At 47.5% G+C, this 24,051-nt stretch overlaps 1 protein-coding gene across 1 annotated transcript in view; it reads left to right on the top strand.

Annotated features, from left to right (window-relative positions):
* The window catches only part of LOC119183303 (uncharacterized), a 96,565-nt gene extending 88,306 nt beyond the window's left edge, over positions 1-8,259 (top strand). Inside the window, exons 14-16 of the mRNA XM_037433646.2 lie at positions 86-419; positions 6,370-6,523; positions 7,828-8,259. Of these exons, the coding sequence (XP_037289543.2) occupies positions 86-419; positions 6,370-6,523; positions 7,828-8,172 (833 nt within the window). The 3' untranslated portion in view covers positions 8,173-8,259. The remainder of the gene's footprint in view (positions 1-85; positions 420-6,369; positions 6,524-7,827) is intronic.
* Positions 8,260-24,051: the final 15,792 nt, after the last annotated feature.

The raw sequence follows: 24,051 nt of genomic DNA on the forward strand, positions 1-24,051 counted from the left end.
TGACGACATGAGAGTTGTCAGAGCACCATTTGTCATTCTAAACCGATTCGTTGTTTTACATCAGCGTCGTTTTCGTGATTGACAGAGTGCCTGGTGACTCGTCGCGTGATCGAGCGCATCGGCAAGCCAGTGCTGAACCGGAAGCCCGGCGGCCACGTCAGCAACTGGATGCGGGAAAGCACCCCGTTCGAGCCAAACACCATCTACGTGGCCAACGAGCAGGATAGCATGTCGCTCCTCGAGTTTCCCTCCAAGACGGCCTTCCAGTCGGGCACCGGTCACCGTACGCTGAGGCTGCCGGTTCCTTTCCACGGCAACGGACAGCTGCTGTACAACGGCTCGCTCTACTACCACCAGAACGACACCAACTACGTGGTACGAGTTCCCCTGGCCGCCCGAGGCAGCGGAGATCCACTCAAGTGCGTATACTAACTTACAAAGGAACCGAATGTCACGCAGAATGGAGTACCAGGCTGGTTGATATAAATTCAGCACAGCTCACAGCCGAAGACATAGCCAGAAAGTTTTTAGGGTGTAAGGGGGTGGGGGGCGGACACCTCCTTAATTACCGGGAAGGGCAACCCCTTGCAATGGCCATTTTTATCTGTCTGTGCCATGGCGAAAAAAAATTTGAAGGGGGGGGAGGGGGCACAGTGTGCCACTTTTTGGCTACGCCCTTATCCACAGCACCACTGACGCAGACGAAGAAAACGACACATGACATAGCTTTCAACTGAAGTTTACTGGGAGAACAAACACAAACACAAGCACATGAACGGAGCAACTCGTGAACAACGTGTCAGTCATTTCTTTACAGGAGAACGAAGTTACTTTGTTAGATAGTGGATAAGCACATTCTGCTGTTCAGTATCTCCTAGCCGCCATGATGGTCTAACTTGTGGCATTCAACTGCTGATCTGAAGGTTGCGGGATCGAATCACCGCCGCGGTGGCTTCATTCCTGGTTGCACTTCTTTTCATCCCTCGTCCCATCGTGCAAGATAGTAAAACAGACGTGCTTCTGGTTGGCCTCCCTTCCTTTACTTTTAGGGGCGAAGCTACTCTTAGTCTAAACTTGTCATGCGTCACGCGTAACCAAGAGAAGAGACGAGAAAAAAAAAAGGCAGCATTTCCCGAACAGTATAATAGACGGTACTGTGTCATAGAAGTACATACAAACTGCATTGAGTGAGGATATTATAGATGGTGCTGTACAGCTACTCTCCGATTTGCTACTGTGCGGGCTGTGTCTGGGTACGTGGGTAACGAGTGCCTCTCTGTCTCCTGGAGAGTCGCCGTGCGTGGCGGATCGTTGGTGCACGGGCATGGACGAAGCAGAGTGGCGGGCGCGTTGAAGACGCTTGCGCTTGGCACAGTGCAGTTCACACAGCGGGATCACATCACCGATAGGGTCCGTACAGATAATGGCAATGAACAATAAGTACTAAAGTCAGTTAACTTAATTTTGTCCATTAAAAATGAGGGGACCCTAAAGCTTTACCTTGAGGAGTCGAACGCGATAGGGACATCCTGTTTCTTGTGCATGAAGCCTTTTCGAATTTTCTATGCACCCACTATATGCGCCAAGGGAAAAGGTGCAGTAGCGTGTGTGCCTTTTGTAGTGGGGTGCCGGCTTTCATCCACGGAGCTATTATTAATCACAGATTATCACATATTCTCACGCCCGTTGGCAATGAACGCTTGTACCACGCTTTATTATTGCAATATTTTAGGTTGCATTGTGAAGCATGTATCTAAGATTGTGTGTTTGTGAAGCATGAAAGCTACTTTCAATGCATTTTCAAGCAGAGGAAGTACTTTTCACTGTTTTTGCAAGCAGATGTACCATTGCGCTCAAAATTTTGCGGACCACGGGAGCGTGTCGAACGGCACTGCTCAAAAGCGCGCACTGCGCACGCGCACCCTTTTTTACTACCAGCCTGCTCCTTCGGTCTCTTCAACAGCGTGGGCAGCGGAACGCATGAAGAAGCGCAACGTGTCACTCCGGCTGTCAGCGCGTGAACCTTATCACAAAGGCCGATTTTCGAAAAAGTTGGCAGATCCCACGTACAGTGGGAATCGATGATATGCGAAGCACGAATGGGAAATGTTGATGTGTCACTCTAAAATCAGCACAAAATTATGAGGCGGACGCAAAATATGTCGTACATGACTTTCTTGTCATGATTATCATGTCTCGACATGTCATTTACCTTCGTCCTCTATTCATGTCACGTAATACCAAATCTTGTATATGTGGAGCTAGCAAAATGGCCGCGAGAACGCTATGAGCGTAGCATGTAGCAATGTTTCACATGATACACATATCATGATTATCATGTTTAGACGTATTATTCACCTTCATCGTTTATTCACGTCACGTAATACCAAATTTGGTATATGGGGAGCTAGCGAAACGACCACAAGCGCGCTATGAGCGTAGCAAGTGGTTATGTTTTACATGGCACGCACGTCCTGATTATCATGTTCGCACGTGTCGTTTACCTTTGTCATCCGTTCGGGCCACACGATACCCGATTCGGTGTATGTGAGGCTAGCGAAACGACCGCGAGCGCACCATGAGCGTAACGTGTAGTCATGACTTATGATTTACATGAGATGCATGTCATGATTTCCACGTTAGGGTCTGTCACTTGTGGTCGCCATGCAGTCATGACATACCGTACCAGTTTTGCAACATGTAATGTGAACGCAACCACCGCAAGAGCAGCAAGACCATAAATTGTATAGCATGACATGCATGACATACATGTCACGATAGTGATGTCATGACTATATAATTATGCTCGTCCTACAGTCATGTTGCCCCGCTGCGGTGGTTTAGTGGATAAAGCACTCGGCTGCTGACTCGAAGGTCGCGGGATCGAATCCCGGCTGTGGCGGCTGCATTTCCGATGGAGGCGGAAATGCTGTAGGCCCGTGTGCTTAGATTCGGGCGCATGTTAAAGAACCGCAGGGGGTCAAAATTTCTGGAGCCCTCCACTACGGCGTCTCTCATAACCATGTGGTGTTTTTGAGACGCTAAACCCCACCTACCAGTCAATCAATACAGTCATGTTATGCCATACCAAATTTGGTATCAATATCATAAACGAAAGAGCCAAAGGATCTAACAGTCGTAGGCGGCTAGATAGATAGATAGATAGATAGATAGATAGATAGATAGATAGATAGATAGATAGATAGATAGATAGATAGATACGCTCAATATCGCCGAAGTTCGTTAAGAAATGCTTCGCATTTAAAAACTGACGCCTTACCCACGTTTTGGACAGATCGGAGCGTGGGGCACAGAATGCGGTGCGCCCCGTGCACTGCCATTACAAATTAAATATTTTCGCCACGACTTCATCACTCGGTGTTTCCGCTGCGGCAGCAGGAGTGACACCTCGCGCTTCTTCAGGCGTTCCAGTGCGTGCGCTGTTTAAGAGAGCGAATGAGCTGGCTGGTAGTAAAAAAGGGGTGCGCACTGCGCGCTTTTGAGCTTCGCAGGCAGCCACCAGAAGGCACTGCGGTGCTGTTTGACACGCGCTTCCGTGGGCCGCAAAATTTCGGACGTGATGGTACACAGTGTCTGGAAACAGGCAATAAAACAAAGAAAACAAAAGGGGGGGGGGGGTGCATGGCCGTGTGGTAGAACATCCGCTCGACAAACGATTAGGGTTAGATCCTCACTTGAACCCGAACAACCCTACTTCGGTGCCCACTCTGCTCCAGGATTTATATCATTTATTTATTTTATTTGACCGTTCTCAATCTTTCGGTCACGCACAATATGATAATTTATCACTCACAACCAACAACACGGACGCCAGAATTTCTGCGAAACGAGCTCTTCAACGCTCTCGCGTCGAAATTCAGGAAGGGCTGCGCGTCTTTGATTGTCAGAATGTGGCCATGGTCCAAGCACTTCGCCAATTGTAAGTGGTCGTCTGTCGAGGTGGTTAGATTGATCACTCAGTTAAACGCGTTGCTCACGATATAGCGGACATTCTATAATGCTATAGGGACGCATCGACACGACCACTACGGCGAAGCATCTGTCCGTACATCCGTCCGTTCGCCCGTCCGTTCGCCCGTCCGTTCGCCCGTCCGTTCGCCCGTCCGTTCGTGCTTCCGTGCTGTGCTTCTGTTCGTCCGTCTATGTATCCGTCAGTCCGTCCATGCCTCTGGCCTGTTCAACGGCTGCTGGATAGTTTTTTATCGATCGGCCGTGCCTGTGCTTCGACTAATTAATACTTGCTCAAGCCGATGAGTGCGCTGACAACAACAACAACAACAACAACAACAACAACAACAACAACAACAACAACAACAACAACAACAACAACAACAACAACAACAACAACAACAACAACAACAACAACAACAACAACAACAACAACAACAACAACAACAACGTTAACAAGAGATTAAAGAAGCTTTGTTTCCTGGAAGACTTTTGTCTGTTACTTCACTGTAAACTTATGCAGTCGAAGCAATATTTAGTGCTTACGTTATATACAGTGCGCACTTACACGCTGTTAAATATATCTGCTTTCAGTTATTGAGGTCGCGAAAAAATCTTTCGCGCCTACTGAGACACCTTCAAGATTCAAGCCACGGACAGGCCTTGCAGTCGTTTTCTCTGTAATATCAGCACACGTTACATTCATCATGCTGCTTATCTTATCTTGACCTTTAAAGACTAATATCGATGCAGCGACAGTTTCTTTGAAAGGGATGTATTCACTTAGAGATAATATGCCCACATAATCATCATCATTATCATCATTACAATCATCATCATGACTACACTCACTGCAGGGCAAATGACTCTCCCATGTTCCGTCAGTGAACTCGGTCCTGTGCTTGCTGCTGCCACTTTTTGTACCCGCAAACTTCCCAATCTCATCTGTCCACCTAACTTTCTGACTACAGCTCACCTGATTGCCTTCTCTTGGAATCCAGTTTGTGATGCTGGACTATCAGTGGTTATCTTTCCTTCGCACTACGTGCCCTGTTCAAGACCATTTCTTCTTCTTGATTTCGACTGATCGTCATCCTCATCATAACCATCATCAGCCTGACTACGACTATTGCAGGGCAAAGGCCTCTCCAATGAACCCGGCCTTGTGCTTTTTGCTGCCACGTTATACCTGTGAACGTTTTAATCTGATTGGCCCCCCTTACTTTCTGTCTCCCCTTCGTGTGTTTGCCTTCTCTGGTAATCCAGTCAGTTACCCATAATGACCAGCGGTTACCCTGCCTACGTGCTACGTACTCGGCTTATGTCTATCTCTTCTAATTGATTTCAACTATGATATACCTAACCCCGGTTTGTTCCCTGTCCCACTCTGCTCTATTATTATCTCGAACTCGGTTGCTGGATTCCGTGCCGATCAGTTGTGCCCTCGCGATCTCCGACGTGAGCGTAGCTCTGGCCGACTGGGCTCGTTCTACGTCATCTCCTGACACCGACCTCCGACGACAGTGTAGCTCTGACAGACTGGACTTGCTCTACGCCATCTCCTAATGCCGACAAGAGCTCTGGCAAGTGGTGCCCCGTCCTCGGGCTCCTGTGACCATGTTTCCATCTTTTCTACCTTTCCTATCCCCTCGTATGTCGTCGCTCTCTGGCATACTTGTTCTCTCTCTCTACACCTTTATCCCTATTCTTTCAATTCCTCCTCACCCCAATCACTTGTGAGCTACTGTTGAGGCGTCGCTCGCTGAAGCAGACAGTTACGAGGCTCACTTTTCTGTTTCTTTCTCTCTTAGAACCACTTAGAGATGCTTGTCTCTTAAGGATACACCTATCATTTTCCTTGTCATCGCTCGCTGCGTCGTCCTCAATTTAAGCTGAACTTTCTTTGTAAGTCTCTAGGTTTCCATTATTATGTATTTAACACCAGTTTGTTCTCTGATGCACTTTAGTCTCTTCTTGTCCCTTAGGGTTGCACCAATCATATATCTTTCCATTGCTCGCTGCGTCGTCCTCAGTTTAAGCTGAACCATTTTTGTAAGCAACCAGGTTTCCACTCCACCTGTAAGCTTCAGCATTTATGTACTTTCCTCGTGATAGTCAGTGGTAATCTACCAGTCATGATTTGAGAATGCTTGTCGAATACGCTCCACCCCATTCTTATTCTTCTAGTTACTTCAATATCGTGGTACGGCTCCACGGTTACTACCTGTCCTATAGTAGACGTACTATTTTACAACTTCAAGTGCACTGTTACCTATCTCGAAGCGCTGTTTTCTTTCGAGTTTGTTGTACATTACTTTTGTTTTCTGCAGTTTAATTTTAAGACCTACCTTTCTGCTCTCTTTGTCTCATTCACGTATAGCGCGTATCTAATGCTTTCAGAGTGACCGCTCGCCTGAAGCTGGACGACGCCGTGTACCGCAACGGCAGCTACCTGTATGCGGCGCAGAGGAACTACGTGAACATCTTGGCCGATGAGAACGGCCTGTGGCTGAGCTATTCCAGCCGCAGGTCCAACAACACAATGATACTCAAGGTATATACCGAAGCCCTTCCCACGATATCGTCGCGTTCAGTGAAGTTGCGTCATGATCTTAAGAAAAGTTACTCGTATCCACGAGCCAAAACAACGTCCCGTCACTTCTGCATATTTTGCGAAATGGGGTGGACTTCCTGATTGTCCACCGGAGCAGTGGACTGCGTACGCCTTATTGTAGGGCAGCGCAAGATGGCGGAGGCACAAACATACCTTTTCTTTGTTTAAAATCCAGAGGTATTTGTATGCTGATTGAGCGATAGAACTACCCATCCGTTCTTTTCTTACATAAAACGATCATGAGCATAAAGAAACAAACTAACAGAACGAAATAAATGTTGTTCGCTTGGCCCCACACTTCAAAGGCGAGTGTCTTTACTACTTGGCTACACAAACACGCTTGTACCGTGGGATTATTCAACTACGCGAACTTATCGTACTAGGCTGTACTCGAAGTAAAAACAATAGCAAAAGGAGACTTCCTATGAAGGCTTTGCTAAATTTTTCTGGCAAGAAAACAATAGCACTCTCAAGGACAAGGTGTAAAGCCAACATGAAGGACTGCACGTATCAGGAAAATTTGGACGTCGGAAAAGTTCGATGATGAACTCGCGTGCAGGTGGTTGCGTGATGCACTTTCTGAAGGGACCGTTCGGTACGCTAACGAAATCATTTGGAGAGATTGGGGAAGGCATCAAGCGACGCAGCCTGAAAGCAGTGTCCTTTGGGGATGGCTGCGACTCGCAATAAAGCTATGTGTTTACTCACCATCATAGACATCTCCCACAGGAGATCCCGCTCGTACATTTGCTTTGCCGATGCCCATCTTGAGCTTGAGGTTTCATTATTGGCATATTTTGTGCGCCCACCTCATTCATTGCTGAATGTCTTCGTTTCCTATGTTAATGACGCTATAACTGAATGCAGGAACAGCACAACCTAGAAGTAGTTACTTCGTAGCTACGGAAGCAAAAAAAACAAGGATAGAAAAGAGCGCTGTTCAGCGTTTCAGCGCTCTTTTCTGTCCTTGTTTTTGTCGCTTCCGTAGTTACGAAGTAACTACTTCTAGGTTGCGCTGTTCCTGCATTCAGTTATGTCCTACCAACTTGCCCAAGTTTCCACGCTTCTTAATGAGGCTATTTGGGTTACTCGAACAAGTTCATCTGGTTAACTGTTCTCCCATTAGATGCGTCCCTATTGGCAGTCTTATTGTGCACCAGTGCTTCCTCAAACTGCATTCTCGAGTTTATTGCCGAAATTAACACCAGCGATTTTTCCATTGCCTCTCTTACACGTCATCGCAGGTGCACGAGGAGAGCCTGAGGCCGGAGTACATCTGGAACCTGACCGTCGACCACCGGCAGGTGGCGCACCTATTCGTCGTGTGTGGTGTGTTGTACGCTGTGAACAGCCTAAGCGAGCACAGCACTGAGGTCGGCCTCGCCTACGACCTCTACTCGGACGCGCTTCTGACGGACGTGCCTCGGCTGAACTACAGCAACCCGTTCGGTAACACTACCTTCCTCACGTACAACCCGGGTGACGCGTCACTTTACACGACCGACAGCGGCAACCAGCTCATCTACCCGCTGCTCTTCAACGTCACCGAGGGACAACACAGAGATGGAGGCTCCGCGGGATCAAACTAGTTCGCTTCCGCATTCCAAATGCGTGCTTCTGCATTCCAAATGACAGCGGGCATCGAAAGCAATGCATAAAGATGGACCTAGGCGTAAGCGCTTAACGTCTATAGACATTCTACGTAAGAAATGCACGACACCGACACAAGCATAGACACCGACACTGCATAGAAAAAGACAAAAAAATGGATACATAAAGATGGACGTGCAAGCGTTAGCGCTGAAAGTTTATAGATACACTACATAATACATAGACAATACAGACAGCGACGCAGTCTAGACAAAGACACATATGTAGACAAATCATATGCACACAGACATAGACAACGAACTGAAAGCCATCGCGCAACCAGCCGCAGTTACCGCGTATGGGCAGACACTAAATTCAGAGGACCCAGCTATGTGGCGATTGCGGCATAAAAAAAAAAAACAAAGCAGTTGAAAGAGCTCGTTTCAGAATTGCACCGCAGTATCGTAAGAATGTGAGTAATCATTTCATACAAGGTATATTTCAGTGAGTGTTGATATACAGGCAGTGGGGCATGCACATCGTATTTAATGCATTTATCGCGTAACTCGAACCACAACAACGAAGTGACTTTCACATGAAATGTCCTTATCAGCACGTGAATGAAAGCATACACACGCACGCACACGCACACGCACACACGCACGCGCACGCACGCACGCACACGCACACCAAAACAGGCATTGTTCCGGCCACGCTGTCGCATCTTGGGAATCATGCTACCAGCAAACGGGATGTAACAAATCCGTCGTGTCGCTGCTCGGGCAACCACCGACGCTGTTGAATGGTGGTCGCAGGCCAGGCAACTCCAATGACACGTGCTTGGTCATTTGAGCGTCGGTGACCTCTCAGCCAGAGACACACAGCTTGGTGGTCCGAGGTCCATCTTCGGCGGAAACTCGGCGTCGCGGCTTCGGTGTACAAAGGTGCAATGTGTCGCATTTCCGCGCCGGCACAAGCGACATCAGTGCTGCGTGGAGTAATTCCAACCACGTACCTCCAAATACATGAAAAACGGCCGGGAGTCTTCGCGTTCCTCCTTATCGGCGGCTGCCTTTCTTCCGTCTCGGCACCCGCGGCAAAGGCAGGCTCGCCGATCGCAACACCATGCAGTCCGCTTTCACAGCCACAGCCGTGCAAATTCCCGCCTGTCCTCCGATGCGGACTAGATAAACCGGTGCGCGCAAATAAAGACAGGGACACAGAAACAACGAACAGGGACAGGCGCAAATTTACAACTAATCTTTATTTTTCGTCGTCCTTCAATATACACTTATAAAAGAGACACGTGCAAGCCAAAACGTCATCATCACCATCAGCCTAACTGCGTACACTGCAGGACAAAGGCCTCTTCCATGTTCCGCCAGTTAACTCAAAACAAAACGTTATCACGACCAAACAGGCAAGCAAAAATTCACGCTCTCTATAAAATACACAGACATGTCGTTCACTCAAGCATTTTCTCCTACAGATATGTGGAAGGCTCCTATCAGTTCGCAGGTATGAATGCTCTTATCTTAATCTTCCCATGTGCATGCTTAGCAATGCGCAGGCAAATGCGCGTTCTCGTTATTTCTAATTGAAAGCTTATGTTCTTTTGCACGATCGTTCATGCAGCGCCTGGTTCGGCCTTTCTAAGATTTCCCACGATTCAGCGGTGTTTCGTAGACGACGCCAGTCACGCATTTTGCATACGCCGAAGCGTGCCTTTTTTCCGCAACTGCCGGGTTTCTGCTCACCAGAGTCTACTCTTTCATCCTCAAAATTCTACCTCTTGGCGAGCCACATAGTCACAAGCAAAATATATTTCGTTCTGTTTAAGGGAAGGACCGCAGAAATAATGGGTCCATTAGATACCGCGTTGCCAACATGCTAAACATGTGCGCCGTCTACTGCGGCGCGCATGTTTAGCATGTTGCACGATACACTAGGATGTTTAGCATGTTAGCACTATACGCTTCGGAGGCTAAATATAAATTTGTAGGCTAATTCTGCTTCTTCAGGATTACCTAGCTGCATATCTTGCGCTACGATAGTGACCCTCCATGAAAAGGAAAGGGAAACTACGTTGCCTGCGGATTTTCACTGTTTGAATGACTTGGTTTTGGTGGGCCTCCTACCTCAGTAATGTGCTTAACCAGATACGCAAGAAAGAAAACAAACGAACAGGGGTGTCGCATGTTCCGATCTCAGAAGATGATGTGGGAATCCTGGAACACGTTGAGCGTCTGCTCAAGGAGAGTCCCAAGTTTATAGCTATGAACCGGTTGTACCGCCCCACGTACTGTTGGCTTTCAACAGATGATATGCGATCAAATACCTGACCGGCGCATATTGAAGAAGTGTTCTTTTCTGTTTGTCAGGTTCGATACGACATATCCGATAGCGCTTTCAAATAGCAGCAGACGATCATAAACATCAGGCATGCAATATTCGTACCAGCTCACTACATGCTGAATTTACTCTCTAACTCGATGGCTGCGTGTGTTTTCCTCGAGCCATTGAACGGTGATCATTCATATTTTCATCCATATTGATATATGGGGTTTAACGTCCCAAAACCACCATATGATTATGAGAGACGCCGTAGTGGAGGGCTCCGGAAATTTTGACCACCTGGGGTTCTTTAACGTGCACACAAATCTGAGCACACGGGCCTACAACATTTCCGCCTCCATCGGAAATGCAGCCGCCGCAGCAGGGATTTGAACCCGCCACCTGCGGGTCAGCAGCCGAGTACCTTAGCCACTAGACCACCGCGGCGGGGCTATTTTCATCCATATGTTCACTCAATTTTATTTGAAGTTCTCTTAGTATGAAACTGATCAGGTCACTGCATTCAGTTAAGACGAGGAACTCTAGAAAAAGAAAGCAAAACAAAATAACAAATTACTGAGATCTCGGCGTTGCGGAAGCATGTGCCGCCTTCTTCAAAAGCGCGAAAACCAAGAAAATGTGTTTTTTCAAGAACACTCAAAGGGCGCGTGTCTTTCTTTTCTAATCTCCTTTATCTAGTCATGCTTACTGGCGAGATCGTAACAGAAAAAAAAAAGAATTGGAAGATCCCACGTACAGTGGGAATCAATGGTATGCAAAGCACGAATCATGAAGCTTGATATGTCACTTTAAAATCAGTAGAACGTTACAAGGCGGAGGTAAATTATGCCGTACATGACTTCCATGCCCTGATTATCACATTTGGACGTGTCATTTACCTTCATAATCCATACACATCACCCGATACCAAATTTGGTATATGTTGAGCTAGCGAAAGGGCCATAAGCACGCTATGAGCGTAGCATTTAGTCATGTGACGCATATCATGAATATCATGTTTGGACCTGTCACTTACATTCGCCGTCCATTGACGTCACGTAATACCAAATTTGGCATATGTGGAGCTAGCGAAACGGTCGGGAGCGCGTCCCGAGCGTGGTATGTTGTCATGTTCTTTCATGGCACGTGTGTCATGATTATCATGCTTGCACCAGTGATATGCCTTCTTCATTCATTCACGTCTCGTAACATCAAATTGGGTATATGTGGAGCTAGCGAAACGGCCGCGAGCGCATTATTAGGGGCCCAGTATACTCCGACGTAACGTTGACGCGCGCGCACGCCGGGCGCAGCGACGCTACGCTAGCAAAGCGCGAGCTGACGCCTCTGACACCAGGCGTTACCGGCGCGACCAGCGTCCGTCGGCGCGAAATGCAACATGCAACGCAGCGCGTCGCGTGCCTGCGAGTGTATGGTAGGCAGTTCGGCGCCTAGCGTGGCGTCGCCGGCGTGACGTGACGAAACGAACGCCGGTGCGCACGCGCGCCGGGTCACGTCGAAGTGTAGTGGCGTCTTGAGCGTAACATGTAGTCTTGTTCTTACATGACACGCATCTCATGATTATCATGTTTACACCTGCCACATACCTGCGTCATCCATTCACGTCCCGTAATACAAAACTTGGTATATGTGAAGCTATAGTGAAACGGCCGCCAGCGCATCATAAACGGGCCATGTAGTCATGGTATTACATGACACGCATAACATGATTATCATGTTTCCACCAGTCAGATACCTTCGTCATCCATTTACGTCCCATAGTACCAAATTTGGTATAGGTGAAGCTAGCGAAACGGCCACGAGCGCACCATGAGCATGGCATGTAGTCATGTTCCTACATCACACGCATGTCATGATTTTCATGTTAGGGTCTGTCGCTTGTTTTTGCCATGCACCCAAGTCATACCATACCAGTTTTGCAACATGTCATGGGAACGAAACCACCGCAACAGCAGCAAGACCATGAAATGTAAATGATGACATTCGTGCCATACATGTCATGATTTTCATGTTATGACTAGTCATTTATGCTCATTATACAGTCATGTTATGGCACACCAAATCTGGTATCGATCCAATTATCGAAACGGTGAGGTGAGCTAAAAAAAATTGCCCGCAGCTTCCCTCGGGGGAACACTGAGGAGGATGCGGACCATATAATTGGTTAACGGGGTGTTAAAGTGCGACTTACTTGGGTCGATGGCTAAATTGGTTAACGTGGTTGTGAAATGGGGTGTTAAATTGCGACTTACTTGGGTCGATGGCTAATTTGGTTAACGTGGTTGTAGGAGGGGGTGTTAAATGAGTGAACACGTACACACGTATGCGAAAGGGCGGCGCTGGTCGAAGGGACGTCGATCATTGTGTTTGTGGATTCGTTGGAATTCATTTCACCGCGACCTTGGACTTCGACGCGCCGTACAAACCAACCGACGAGCGGCAACTGAGCGAGCGAGCGCCGACCTTGAGTATATATACAGCACGACGGCGCATGCACTGTCAGCTGTTGAATGTTCTCGAAGCGCGACGCCACATGCGCGTCCACTGGAGAATCAGGAGAATTTTAGATATCGAACGCGGTGTGTAGAGGAGGAAGGGTGCACAGATGGTGGAGGAGTGAAGCGCGTGCGGTGTGTAGAGGAGGAAGGGATGCACAGATGGTGGAAGAGTGGGCGACGGCGCGACGGCGCATGCGCGCGCGTCAGCTGTCGAATGTTCGAGAAGCGGTGCGGACGGCGCGGACGGCGCGGACGGCGCACTACAAGGCGCGAGTATAAGATGCTCCGCATCTAAAAGTCGTAAGCTGATATATATATAGATAGATACGCTCAATGTCGCCGAAGTTCGCTAAGAAACGCTTCGTATTTAAAAGAAAGAAGTGGGGATTCGCAGTGGAAAGCAAAGCGAAATAAGAGAGCAAGAAGTCTCGTAAACGCGACTCGTATAAACGTGTGACCGCTGAAAAACGTTAGCGCTGTTGGCCGACGATATAATATGCATACTCGAAGCACGTATACTGCTAAAAAGGGAGCCACGTTCGAACGCGTCTCTAACCGCAGCGACGTGCCCTGGCACCTGTAGACGCGAACAAAAGAGAAGCGCGTGGTTGTGGTGGACGATGAAGCGCTTCCGAAGTCGACGAAACAACAACAAGAGCCGAGCGACAGCTGCAGTCGCAGGCCCCGTTGAAATTAGAGGGGCTCCCAAGCATCACGGCTGTCGACCTATGCCTTACTACATACCCGCCCTCGCAGTGACCCAAGCGGCGAGATGCGTCAGAAGAGGAGGGACACAGAACGCGACAAGAAGAGGAAATGGGCACACAGCTCCGTGCCGTGTAACTGCATGGCATATGTCTGTCTGTCTATTCATCTTGCTCGGCACAACTTGTCCGGCCGGCCGCGAGTCCGAGAAGGCCAGAAAGAAGAGCGCGCGGGAGGTGGTGCGCCGGCAAACGTAGATAACTTCTTCCGTTGGAATTATTCTCGCACAGCCATTTCCGGAGTCAATTCGGGCCGTTACTGGACCACCGTATATTTAGGGCTTCGTCCTAAATACATGGTTCGCCCTGTCCCCACTTTACTAGGGGCGAGAAACAGCCGCCGCCGGTCGCATCTTTAACAGGGCGTACTCTAGATCGTTTTCCTCTTTGGCCATGGCGTGCGCCACAGGATCGTTGATGGCATTACAGCTACTTGTGCGATATGCGTTAGCGAGCGTAACAATAAATATGGCAAGGACATTTTGCAAAAAAATAAAAGGATGATGCTCGCATTTTTACACCCGCGGCACATCGAGTATCATAGTTCATGGGGCTTAACAGTACGTTATGTTGGGCTAGTTGGTACATATTAAGTTGAAATACGTGGCGCAAGGTTGCCAATGAGAAGAACTAGGAGGGACAGAAAGAGCGCCAACTCACAACTAAGTTCATTTTCATGAAGCATTCACAATATATAGGCTTTGGAGGACATGTGCAGAACATTTCATTCACCGCAGGTGCAGGCATGAACATTTTGATGATGTAATAAACGATTATTGCAATCGTGATATCTGGGAACCAGCAACAAACAGATATACCTGATGTAAAGACGTCGAAAAAAACCAAACACACCCAAGCCTGCGCAAAAAATGCGAGGAAACAAACAGCAAAAAGGACTGACAGACACTTCGTAGCAACCTTCTAAAGTACATCTAGATCCAACAGTTGGAATTCACTATTATGCAGCAAAACTGAAGGCACGCTGACGCACGAGTCATCTTTCTTCCTTATGTGAAAGGCTTCGAGTAACTCCCGCGCCAGCGCATTCAGGCTCCTTCCAAGTAGTCGCGTGCGATCGAACTGCGGCGTGCAGCCACACGCAGCACAGTGGAAGGGCAAATGGGACCCTGTTCCATTGCTAATTGATAAAGAATGCTCCCTTAAACGGTCATTTGTACAGCGCCCTGTCTGGCCTATATAGACCTTGCCACAGCTCAGGGGAATTTCATAAACAGTGCCCATGGCACAACGCAGAAAGGGCTTTGCATGCTTCTCATCGCACACCGCCTTGGCACCTCTTGAAGAAGAAATGCGGGCACAGAGCCCTGAAAGCTTATTTAGCGCAGAGGAGACCACCGGCACATGGTGCCGAATTTGCAACCTTTTTCAGGTTGTGGAAAATTTTGTGCATGTATGGTACAACATGCGGTCTTTTCATTTGTCCTTGCAATGGCTCTGGCCTCCTGCGTTCCCCTTTCAGCCTCTGAAGCAATTTTTCAGACACACTGACTCAGACCGAATAAGGAAACCCGGCTGCAGTGAGCCGCGATAACTGACAGGAAAAACTATCACACTGTGTGCTGGCATGACTTGGACAGCGCAGAACGAAAACACATAGCAGCTATAGACCTCTCCACCACTTTTGAATGTGGAGAATCATATGAAACAAGTTCTTTTCTCGTTCTAGGGCTGAACTTCCAACAGACATGACCCTCGCCCAGAGTCAGGCTAATATCTAAAGACTGCAAGCTTTCGTCAATGGGCAGTTCATGGGTAAAAAGCAAGCCTTTTCCATGTAGTCGGAACAGGTTCAAAAGCAAATCTACCTCGCTAGAGTGCGTTACAGGGTTAGTACAAGTTAACACTACGAGGAACTCGTCCACATATCTAAAAATCTTAGCGACTTTTCCTGGATCAACGGCATTTGCTAAAACACGATCAATAGACGCCAAAAAAATGCTACAAAAAACAGGTGCAACACAGGAGCCAATACAAATGCCCTTTCTTTGAATAAACAAACCACTAATAAAAGAGACAAAGATGCAATGAAGGTAAAATTCTAAAAGTGACATGACCGATACGCCAAAAGTATTGATAAATATTGTGCCCCCATGTTCCTCGATACAGTCCCTTACACAGGATAAAAGTTCATTATAAGGCACTGAATAAAAAAGATCCTCAACGTCAATCGAAAAAAGATAACTGATGTCACTTCTGTTTTTCAAGAAACCATGACGTCACAGGAGCTTTTTGTTGCGAAAGGATCTACATACGCTAACGTATTTGAATTTTTCAACAGATAGCGACTAGCTTGCAGCTGCCAAGTACCATTTTGTGATACAGTCCCTTACACAGAATAAAAGTTCATTATAAGGCACTGAATAAAAAAGATCCTCAACGTCAATCGAAAAAAGATAACTGATGTCACTTCTGTTTTTCAAGAAATCTATGACGTCACAAGAGCTTTTTGTTGCGAAAGGATCTACATACGCTAACGTATTTGAATTTTTCAACAGATAGCGACTCGCTTGCAGCTGCCAAGTACCATTTTGTGTCACAATTGACCTAAACGGCATGTCAACTTTGTGCGTTTTTACATTGAAAAACACTTCCAAGGAAGTTTTCTTGCATTCAAAAACTGATTTAGCCAGATTGGCTAAATTAAAACTTTTGCACAATTCAACAGCACGACTTTTTACCTTTGACGCTTTTACAGTTGTAGGCTCAAAATTCTTCATAATAGCAGAACTGGCTTTGTCCAGGAAACTGGAAGTAGGCATCACCACAAATCCGCCTTCTTTGTCTGCCAGAAGAAGAGAAAGTTCATGCTCCTTGAAGTACGAGACAACTCCGCCTGTGGTCAACTTGGGACGGTCATTTCTACGGTTCCGCAAAAGTGACTCCGCACCGTCAAGCAGGCAGCACTCGCGATGTTCCTCGTCAGCACTGCGGGAAATGCCTCGGTTCAGGGCAAGCAATTCGTGGGCTGATACCTTAGGAACAACGCTGAACTTTGGTCCCTTCTTGAGCACCAAAGCAACCTTCTCAGGAAGAGACACGTTCCCAAGAACTCTTAAATTGTCCGGCATTGGTCGCTTGGTCTGGAGCTTGGGAAGTCGAACTAAGATGCACTGCCACCAGTATTCCGTTGTGTCATTTGCTGAGCGACGAAAGGACCGCAGTTGTTCCTCAGCTATTATTCCCGGGAAACTCCAGAAACACCACAGCCGTAGCAGGTCATTTGCCCTTCCGCTGTGCTGCGTGTGGGTGCATGCCGCAGTTCGATTGCACGCGACTACTTGGAAGGAGCCGGGATGCGCTGGCGCGGGAGTTACTTGAAGCCTTTCACATAATGAAGAAAGGTGACTCGTGCGTCAGCGTGCCTTCAGTATTGCTGCATAATAGTGAATTCGAACTGTTGGATCTAGATGTACTTTAGATGGTTGCTACGAAATGTCTGTCAGTCCCTTTTGCTGTTCTTTCCTCGCATTTTTTTTTTTGCGCAGGCTTGGGTGTGTTTGGTTTTTTTTTGACGTCTTTACATCAGGCATATCTGTTTGTTGCTGGTTCCCAGATATCACGATTGCAATAATCGTTTATTACATCATCAAAATGTTCATGCCTGCACGTGCGGTGAATGAAATGTTCTGCGCATGTCCTCCAAGAGGCTATATATATATATACATAATGTGAATGCCTCATGAAAATAAACTTCGTTGTGAGTTGGCGCTCTTTCTGTCTCTTCTCGTTCTCATTGGCAACCATTTGCCACGTATTTCAACATAGTTCATGGGTTTCTAATGCCGTCTACTTCCTCAATTTGATGATGTGTGGCGCTTTATGGTGCAAAGGCCAATTGATGACCAAAGAGTGCCATCCTGAATTTGCACCGTGCGACGATTCGATGGCGGGCGTACGTTTTCACCTGAGGTGATATGGAAATTAAATCATTACCTTAGAGCCAATAATTATTACGTGTGGTATGAGTAAATATATTACAATGAACTTGCACGTCTCTAAGCCGCCGCGGTTTCATCTCTCTGCGAAACAAAAATGATCGAATGAAAATAAAAAAAAGTTACGGTTTTGCTGCAAGGGGAAGCAATGAATGTCGTAACAACAAATTGATATCTCACTCGAAAAACGGCAAAGCTCACTGTTCGAACACAAAGAACGCACGAAATGCACTCACAGGTATACATGACAAGCACGAACTAACGAGTGTCACAGTTGTTTGTCCTTTCATTGTGAACAGCGCGCTACTTTTGCAATGGGGCGGCCTCTGCAGCAAGCGAAGATACCTTCGTGCGCTTTGTAACTTCAACGCATATAGTTTCATACAATAACCTAGAGAAGTAGAGTACGCTATGTAGAGTTTGTTGGTGCACAATTAATTAAAAAAAACCTGGCGCAAGCTTGAAAACGAGAAGAACAAAGATTAGACAGAAAAAGCACCAGCTCACAACTAAGTTTAGTTTCCTGAAGCATTCGCTTTAAAAAGGTGTTGTAGGACATGCGCAAGACTATTTCACTCGCTGCCGCGTACAGAAAAAAAAAAAACAGGCAAGACGTCTAACTCAGATTACAGCAGCAGTATTTGAAAAAAAAAAAAAAAACCGGAACACAACAACAAAGAAAAATTCTGAGGTAAAAGCTTGGAAATACCCATACCTGCACACCATTGCAACTTCACCCGCCGTGTCTGGAAAAAAAAAACAAATGAAGAAAAAACAAACACCCCAAATTACGGGCACATCGTAAGAAAGAAGGGAAAGGAAAGACAGGAATGTTCCAGTCTAGAACAACTGGTATGCTGCCCTACACTGGGGACACCTACACTGGGAAACACCTAGATTGAACAGTTGCGGTGTTTACGATTGTGAATATTGTGCTATTGGCTGTTGTGAAACGCTTCCTCTCAAGCCAATGCATCTCGGCTCCTTCCAAATCGGTGCGTGTGATCTAACTGTGGGGTACAGCCACGCGAAGCGCAGTGAAGGGTAAATGATACCTTGTTCTATTCTATATAGATAATGAGTGCTTTCTTAAACGGTAATTTTTACAGCGCCCTGTCTGGCCTATATGGACTGTTACACAGCTTAAGGGCATTTCGTGAACTGTGCCCATGACACAACGCAGAAAGGGCTTCTCATGCTTGTTATTGCACGCCGCCCTATCACCTCTTGTATATGTGCAGACACAGAGCCCCGAAAGCTTATTCGGAGCAGAGAAGACCACAGGCATATGGTGGCGATGGAAACCTTTGTTAGGTTGTGGGAAATTTCGTGCATGTATGGCACAACATGACGTCTTCTCTGTACAAGTAATGGCCTTCTGCATCCCCCTTTCAGCCTCTGAGCCAACATTTCGGGCACTAATAAGGAAACATGGCTGCAGTAAGCCGCAATAACTGAGACGGAAATCGACCGTACATTGTGTGCTCGCAGGAGCGAATAAATATGCCCTTTCTTTGAATAAACGATTTACTATTAAAAGAGACAAATGTGCCAGGAAGGTAAAATTCTGAAAGTTACATAAAGTTGCTAACATACACGCCAGAAGTGTTGATGAACGTTGTGACCCATGGTACTCAATGCAATCACTTACAGAAGATAAAAGTTGATTATAGGGCGCTGAATAAAATAGGCATAAAAGAACATGAAGTACAAATAAAATATTCACGTGTCCATCGTTTCAAGGGTGCAGATTCATATTATAATGGACGTTCTTCTGAATATGACAACGTTCGCTACAACACACAAACTTTCGAGTGTCTCCCGGACGATGCGGAAATGGACGAAGACGAAGAGGCAGGTGGACGTCGACAGCTGCATGGCCCAAAGTAACGCGTCATGGCTATGGATGCGTACAGTGAGATGGTTTTGTACAGTGCTCAAAACATGCATCTAAAACAGTGGGGCGTCGCCCTCGGAACAGCCTGAATGACATCTTCAGACTTCGGAAAGGGCCACATGTGAGCATGCGAGGTGCCAATGCAGTAAGCCGGCATTGCAGTTTCCGTCCTTGCAACACCGCGACAACTCTTTCTCAGTGGCATAGCACCGAAAATGAGCAAAATAAAAAGCAAGAAAGGGAGTGCGATTACCCAGATCGGCGCCTTTTATCACTGTGAACTTAATCTTGGCAAGGTATCTTACCGAAAGCGATGCAACTTTTTTTTTCGTTGCGCCATGCTGTTGAGAGCGCTTTTGACGACCAAAGCGGTTGTTGCATACGCCGTGATAAAACATGCTAGGAAGGTGTGAAAAATGCTATAGGAAGGTGCGTTGTTGGCGCAGCGCATGCTCAGGTGGGGTGTATTTATGACTGCAGATGCCACTCGTGAAGTTCTGAGTGCGGTGCTCCATCGTTCTAGACATGAGAGCTGACCACTGTACGATGAAACATTCATAACCGGCCTGCAGACAGGCGCACATCTTGGGCATCAGAACCGGTGAAGGTAAGACGCCAATCTCAATTTTGTACTATTCTAATCATAAAATTCTAATCATTGAGTGTTGTTTAAACTGTACAGCTTCGCTGTTCAAGCACCATCACAGCGTCGATTGGAGGCATAATGTTTCGTTGTTCTTTTTAAATGTGGAGCATTTGTTAGTCGCACGATGTCACGCCCCCCCCCCCCCCCCCCTGTGCATGCTCTAGTCTCGCTTATCGTGCCGCATGCTTCCGTCTCGTGCCCCACACCCTCTCACGCCTCGCGAGACCGAAGCAGCCAGCGTATGCAAGTAAAAAATCACAGCACATCTATGGAGTTAATAATGATGAGTGGGGCGAATCGTCCGTTAGTTCGTTCATTCGTTCTTGCTTCCGTCCGTTTGTGCATCCGTCCGTGCGTCCGTCTGATCCTCCGTGCGTGCTTTCGTTCGTCCGTCTATGCGTCTACGAGGCGGACGTAGATAATGCTGTACATGACTTCCTTGTCATGATTATCATGTTTGGACGTGTCATTTACCTTCGTCGTCTATTCACGTCACGTGATACTAAATTTGGTACATGAGGAGCTAGTGAAACGACCGCAAGCGTGCTATGAGCGTAGCAAGTAGTCATGTCTTACATGACAGGCATGTCCTGATTATTACGCTTGGCCTTGTCATTTACCTTCGTCATCCGTTCGCGTCACGTGATACCCAATTTGGTATATGTGAAGCTAGCGAAACGGTCGCGAGTGCATCATGAGCGCGGCATGTAGTCATGTCGTTACATGACCCACATGTCATCATTATCATGCTTGGACGTGTCATTTGACTTCGTCGTCCATTCACGTCTAGTAATACAAAATTCGGCATATGTGAAGCTAGCGATAAGGCCGCGAGCACATCATGAGCGTGGTATGTTTTCATGTTCTTACAGGGCACTCATGTCATTATTATCATGTTTGCACCAGTCATATACATTCGGCATCTATTGAAGTCACGTAACACCTAATTTGGTATATGCTAAGCTAGCGAAACCGCCGAGAGCGCATCATGAGCGTGGCAAGTAGTCATGTTGTAACGTGACAAACATCTAATGACAATCATGTTTGCACCAGTCATATACTTTCGTCATGCATTTACGTCCCGTAATACCAAACTTTGTCTATGCTAAGCTAGCGAAACGGCCACGAGCGCACCAATAGCGTGGCGTGTATACGGATGACTCATGACTTACATGACGAGCATGTCATGATTCCCTATTAAGGTCTGTCACTTGTGTTCGCCATGCAGTCATGTCATACCATACCAGTTTTGCAACATGTCATGTGAGCGAAGCCACCGAAAGAGCAGCAATACTATAAAATGTAAATCATGACATTTATGACATACATGTGAAGATTTTCATGTCATTACTAGTCAAATGTATTCTTTATACAGTCACGTTATGCCATACCAAATTATGTTATCGATGCCGTTAACGAAATGGCCAGGAGAGCTAAAAGTCGTAGGCGGCTAGATAGATAGATAGATAGATAGATAGATAGATAGATAGATAGATAGATAGATAGATAGATAGATAGATAGATACGCTCAAAGTCGGCGAAGTTCGCTAAGACCGTTGTGGTAATAGCGAGCGAATAGGTTAGCCTATGCAATGTAACTGTTTTTCAGGCGAGAGAAATGGTAAGGGGTGTAGGAACGATGCAGCAGCGTATATGTCAAAAGTTTAATTACTGTGCCAATTTAAGAAACCGACATCATCGTTTGTCAAATAAAGTGCGTCGAAGAACTCACCCAAAAATTCTGCATATAGTTAAAGACCTAAATTATTCGAGGTTGCTTAAATTAGCATTCTAGCATCCTTTAGGTTGTGTGTGGTTGTTTTTATGCGCTTATTTTGTTCTTGATATTGGAAGTAAGCTATTCATGTTCAAATTTATGTAATCTAACGCAGTGCCACATGTATTGTTCTACAACATGCGCACCACTCAGCAACGTATTTTCCACGTCAGCCTTTCGTCAGCATCGTCGCCGATGTGTACCGAAAAGACGAGGGATGTAAAGAGTTTGGGGGGGGGGGGGGAGGGGTATAGCTTGCGTTCTTGTCGATGGCCTCGTCGGAGGTGCGCTTAGCCGAATCTTGTTAGGCTGCTCCGCGGAAAGCAATGACGGAGCCCTTTTGTGCACGCTCCTCAATCATAGCTTCCGCGATCGTGTGCTGCAGCGCTTTGCAAACAAGCCAGTGGCTGACAATTACTTATTTCCCTCGGGAAACCCGTCGTTCGCTTCGTTAGGTGCCACTCCGTGCGCCGGTACGATTAGGGATGCCCCTGATTCGGCCGGCATCCCGAGGGAGGAGGCCTGCCAACTCCGTAACTCCGTCTTCGGTCAGCTTTTCAGCTTTTGGTGGCCTGTTTGTTCTCCTATTTACTCCCTTCGCTCCACAAAAGCACGTCGAGCGAATGTATATATATATATATTGTAAGGACGAGAAATAAGACACAACGCCTTTGCTGCAGGCCGGCTGTTCTTATTCCGCTTCGTCTTCCTCCTCTTCCTTCCTAGCATGCGAGTCTGTGCCAGAGAGAGTTCCAGTTTCGGTTTTCGTCATTACACTCGGCCATGACTGCTAGCATTGTCGTTGGGCCAAACGACAATGTTCTGGTAGGTAAGGCTAGCTGCAGCAGTTGACAGTGCTTCAGGTGGGCGAGGTTGGCTACATCGTCGTGGTCGGTCTCGACCACGCTGGAAGTTTGTCGAAATTGGCTCCGGCGGCCGACACTGGCTATGTCGTCTGGGTCGTTCACCGTGTCGTGATGGAGACTGGGTCCTGTGCGCGCGCGGAGCTGGCGGTAAAGTTTTTGGTGGGTGGGCTTGACTTTGTCGCCGTGGTCGAACTCGTCCATGATGCAACGTTTCCTGACAACTCGTAGAATGCAGTTCAGGTGGACGGCCCTGACTGTTCCGGCAAGGTCGCAGAGTAACCTGGAAACGCTGGTGTTTGTCCCACCGTCGCTGGTGGACTGAACTGCAGCGGGATGCCCTGCGAGGCAGCCATGATGACGTTTGGGCCATTTCTTGAAATGAGATGGGACGCAGCTCATGGTTGGGCATAAATACCACAGCAGAACTCCCAGACGTAGTCGAGCCGGTGGCTTCTGGCGAACTGTCATGTGCAAACATCGTATGCTGGGAGGAAACAGCAGGAGGGCTGGTCCTCGGCAAGTTCTCGATGGCAGTGGCCTCAGCGTAGCTAGGTATCTGGGCTTTCTCGAAGGAAACGTTCCTTGGTAGCCGAGTGTCTGCGTGGCTGAGCATGATCGTGGTCTGGTAGGGTTCAGTTGTGTCTAATACAATAGGATTGAGTGCCTCGATGTCCTCAGACGACGAGCGCGAGGGCCGTATCTCCGGACGAAGGTCTGGTGGGGGTATTTTCAGGTCGAATACCGATGCAGAGTCCGGGACCTGTAGTGTAGGATTCCAGCCACTTCGGTCAGGGTCAGCAGCAGGGAACTCCTGGCAGCATTCCGTTGACGAGCTGCAACGAACGATTGCAGCCTCGAGGCGGGGCGCTGCCTGGGCTCCATCCTCGGCCTCGGGGAAGATCGAGCTGGACTTGCTGGAGTCACAGGAAATCCGTCCGAAAGCGGCAATCAGGGCTGCACTCCATTCTGCCCAGGACTGCTGCCTGACGCCTTCGTACCTGTGCCATGCTGCGGCAGCATCCCGCAGGCGATCTATGGCCATGTCCCACTTCTGCTCTTCAGTCGTTCCGAGAGCGTTGACGGTTGCCACCCATTCCTCGGCGTCGTCCTGGAAGCCGC

This window comes from Rhipicephalus microplus, chromosome 3 (assembly GCF_043290135.1).
Source record: "Rhipicephalus microplus isolate Deutch F79 chromosome 3, USDA_Rmic, whole genome shotgun sequence".
Classification (NCBI taxonomy): domain Eukaryota; kingdom Metazoa; phylum Arthropoda; class Arachnida; order Ixodida; family Ixodidae; genus Rhipicephalus; species Rhipicephalus microplus.